At 48.4% G+C, this 3,240-nt stretch overlaps 1 protein-coding gene across 2 annotated transcripts in view; it reads left to right on the plus strand.

The window, feature by feature from the left end:
• The window catches only part of COG4 (component of oligomeric golgi complex 4), a 49,162-nt gene that overhangs the window by 43,195 nt on the left and 2,727 nt on the right, over positions 1-3,240 (plus strand). For both annotated transcript variants that reach the window (XM_011976771.1, XM_011976772.1), the window contains one exon: positions 2,516-2,632. In XM_011976771.1, the coding sequence (XP_011832161.1) occupies positions 2,516-2,632 (117 nt within the window). The remainder of the gene's footprint in view (positions 1-2,515; positions 2,633-3,240) is intronic.

A 3,240-nucleotide genomic window follows, 5' to 3' on the forward strand; every position in this document is an offset into this window, starting at 1 on the left:
TCTCGATCTCTTGACCTCGTGATCTGCCTGTCTCGGCCTCCCAAAGTGCTGGGATTACAGGCATGAGCCACCACACCCAGCCGACATCATTGTTTTTAAGTCATGGCACTTTAGACTATTTCTGACCTTATCCTTAACATGAGTCTATTGGGTTTTGGAAGTAAAATTCGGGGAAATATTAGAAATTCATACGCGAGCGTATGACTTTCATAGAATTAGCCAAGTAAAAGAGCTGAAAAACCTATTCCCATAAATCCCAGCCGCCCTTAGATTTGCATTTCACAGATGTTCTTACTTAGCCCCATCAGCAGCCCTTTGAGATAGGCAGATCAGGTGGCATGACATTCAGCTTACAGGGGAGGTTACAAGACTGCTCGAAGACAGTAAGTGTCAGGAATACTGTGGGAGTGAAGGGCCTCTGTCTGCTAGAAGAGTCCCTCTGAGTTCTTCCACTCTGCTTCCTCTCTGGACCCAAAACAGCATGAACTTTCTAAGGAGGCTACAAGAAATGTGGCAGCTCCTGACAACCTAAAACACAAGTTTCAAGCAGTTCCCCCTGGAGAGTTCTACACCTATGCTGTAGTGTGGTGATTAGCAACAGGCATTCTGGGCTGGACACGGTGGTTCACGCCTGTAATCCCAGCAGTTTGGGAGGCTCAGGCGGGCTGGCCAACGTGGTGAAACCCTGTGTCTACAAAAATACAGTAATTAGCTGGGCATGATAGTGGGTGCCCGTAATCCCTGCTACTCTGGAAGCTGAGGTGGGAGAATCACTTGAACCTGGGAGACAGAGGTTGCTGTGAGCCAAGATCATGCCGTTGCACTCCAGCCTGGGTGACAGAGCGAGACTGTCTCAAAAAAACAAAACAAGACAAAACAAAAACACGATTTTTGGAGTCAGAATACCTGGCCTAGAGTCCCAGCTCCATGATTTATCTACGTTAAAAGACGGGTCTCTGCTGGGCGCAGTGGCTCACACCTGTAAATCTAGCACTTTGGGAGGCCAAGGCAGGTGGATCACCTGAGGTCAGGAGTTCGAGACCAGCCTGGCCAACATAGTGAAACCCCATCTCTACTAAAAATACAAAAATTAGTTGGGTGTGGTGGCGCACACCTGTAATCCCAGCTACTCGGGAGACTGAGGCATGAGAATCGCTTGAACCCGGGAGGCAGAGGTTGCAGTAAGCCAAGATCATGCCACTGCACTCCAGCCTGAGCGACAAAGTGAGACTCTGTCTCAAAAAAAAAAAAGAGAGACAGGGTCTCTCTTTGTTGCCCAGGCTAGTCTTGAACTCCTGGGCTCCAGCGATCCTCCTACCTTGGCCTCACAAAGTCCTAGGATTACAATAGTGAGCCACCGTGCTCAGCCTTTCATGACTTATTGCCATGACTTTGAATAAATTATTAACTTCTGTGCCTCAGTTTCCTCATCTGTACAATGGGGATAATTTTACCTACTTCATAAAGGAGATACTCTTTTTTCTGAAGGTCAGAGTAACTTACAGTAGTTCTGGGGGTTTTTTGGTTTTCATTTTGTTTGGTTTTTAAGCAGAATAGGTACTTTGGTCTCACTCTATTGCCCCAGCTGGAGTGCAGTGGCACAGTCATAGCTCTCTGCAGCCTTGAACCCTTGGGCTCAAGGGATCCTCTCACCTTAGCCTTCTGAGTAGCTGGGGATGCAGGGGTGCAACACTACATCCAACTAATTCTTTAACTTTCTGTGGAGACGGCTTCTCACTATGTTTCCCTGCTGTTCTTAAACTCTGGCCTCAAGTGGTCCTTGCACCTTGGCCTCCCAGAGTGCTAGAATTACTGGCATGAGCCATCTCGCCCAGCCTGGTACTGTAATAAAAGCAAAATGCTTAGAACAAAGCCCGGTGTACAGTAAGCCCTTAAACATTGGCTATGATCTTGACCATCTCCCTTTGGTAGCCAGACCAAAATATTTAAGAAGCAGAAACTGGCTTTTGTGGTTTTTTGGTAAATTTAAATAAAATTTAAAGAGAAGTAAATAAATATAAAAGTGGGAAAAAAGAAAATAAAAGGAGGAACTATAGCAATAATAGCTAGTGTCTCCTGTGCCAGGCACTGAGCTAGGCATGTTGTGCTTCATCTCATACATGAGGAGCAGGAATTGGTGTTCCCATTTTATAGACAGGAAAACTGAAGCTCAGAAACTTTAAATCATTTGCCCAAGGTCACTCAACTAATACATGACTGAGCCAGGACTTGAACCTAGGAATGTCTGACTCTAAAGATAGGAAAAACTTCGTGGTATTTCTGTTTCTTATTCACTTCCCCAACACTGGTACCCCCCCATATTACAGAGAGGGAAGTGGGAGCCAAGTGGATAGCCACCAGGATAGAATCGAGGTTTTCTGAAACCCATCCAGGACTCTTGACAGGCCATAGCTACACCCAGAGAAGGCTGGAGGAGTAAAACTGGCTGGTGCCTCTCCTCACACTCCCATGGCCCACGCATGCTTGGTGGTCTTACAGCAGTGTTCTCCCCTAGAGTGATTGCACCAAGCTCTTCAGCCAGGGCATTGGAGGGGAGCAGGCCCAGGCCAAGTTTGACAGCTGCCTTTCTGACTTGGCCGCCGTGTCCAACAAATTCCGAGACCTCTTGCAGGTAAGCCCCAGGTTCAACTGCTGACTGAATCCTGTGTCTGTATGTTGCTCTGAGAAGATTGTTAGCTGGCTCATCGTGTGCAAGGAAGCCAGGAGGATGGGTGAGGGAGCAGCAAGCAAGCCCTGACGCCTGGAGTTGTGCAGGTCCCTTGAGACTAAAGGCCCTGTTGGTTTTTCAGCAGTGAAGTTGTCACACTGACAAGCCAACCTCTGGTCCTCTAGACTTTCCACTTGGCCCCACAATGACAAGAGCCCTCAGAAGATGCTCAGAGGAAGCAGAGTCACATGGTTGTTCTGACCTGTGGCCCTAGCCACAGGTGCTGCCTAGCACCCGGCATTCTGAAATCTCTCGTGAGTCTATCAGAATAGTCTCAAGGCCTCATTGTTACCCTAGACCTGAATCATCTGAGATCCGGAAAGGGGCATGTTCCTAGCTCCTCCTTTCATTAGCACTAGCTCTGTTATAACCTCCAACAGGGCCTGCAGAAAGCCTCAGGGCTGGAAGAACACCCTGCAGTCAAGAGATGGGGAGAGGAGAGAGGGAAGGGGTGGGGAGAGGAGAGAGGGAAGGGGTGCGGAGAGGAGAGAGGGAAGGGGTGGGGAGACGAG

Source organism: Mandrillus leucophaeus, unplaced genomic scaffold (assembly GCF_000951045.1).
Source record: "Mandrillus leucophaeus isolate KB7577 unplaced genomic scaffold, Mleu.le_1.0 Scaffold17, whole genome shotgun sequence".
Taxonomy (NCBI): Eukaryota; Metazoa; Chordata; class Mammalia; order Primates; family Cercopithecidae; genus Mandrillus; species Mandrillus leucophaeus.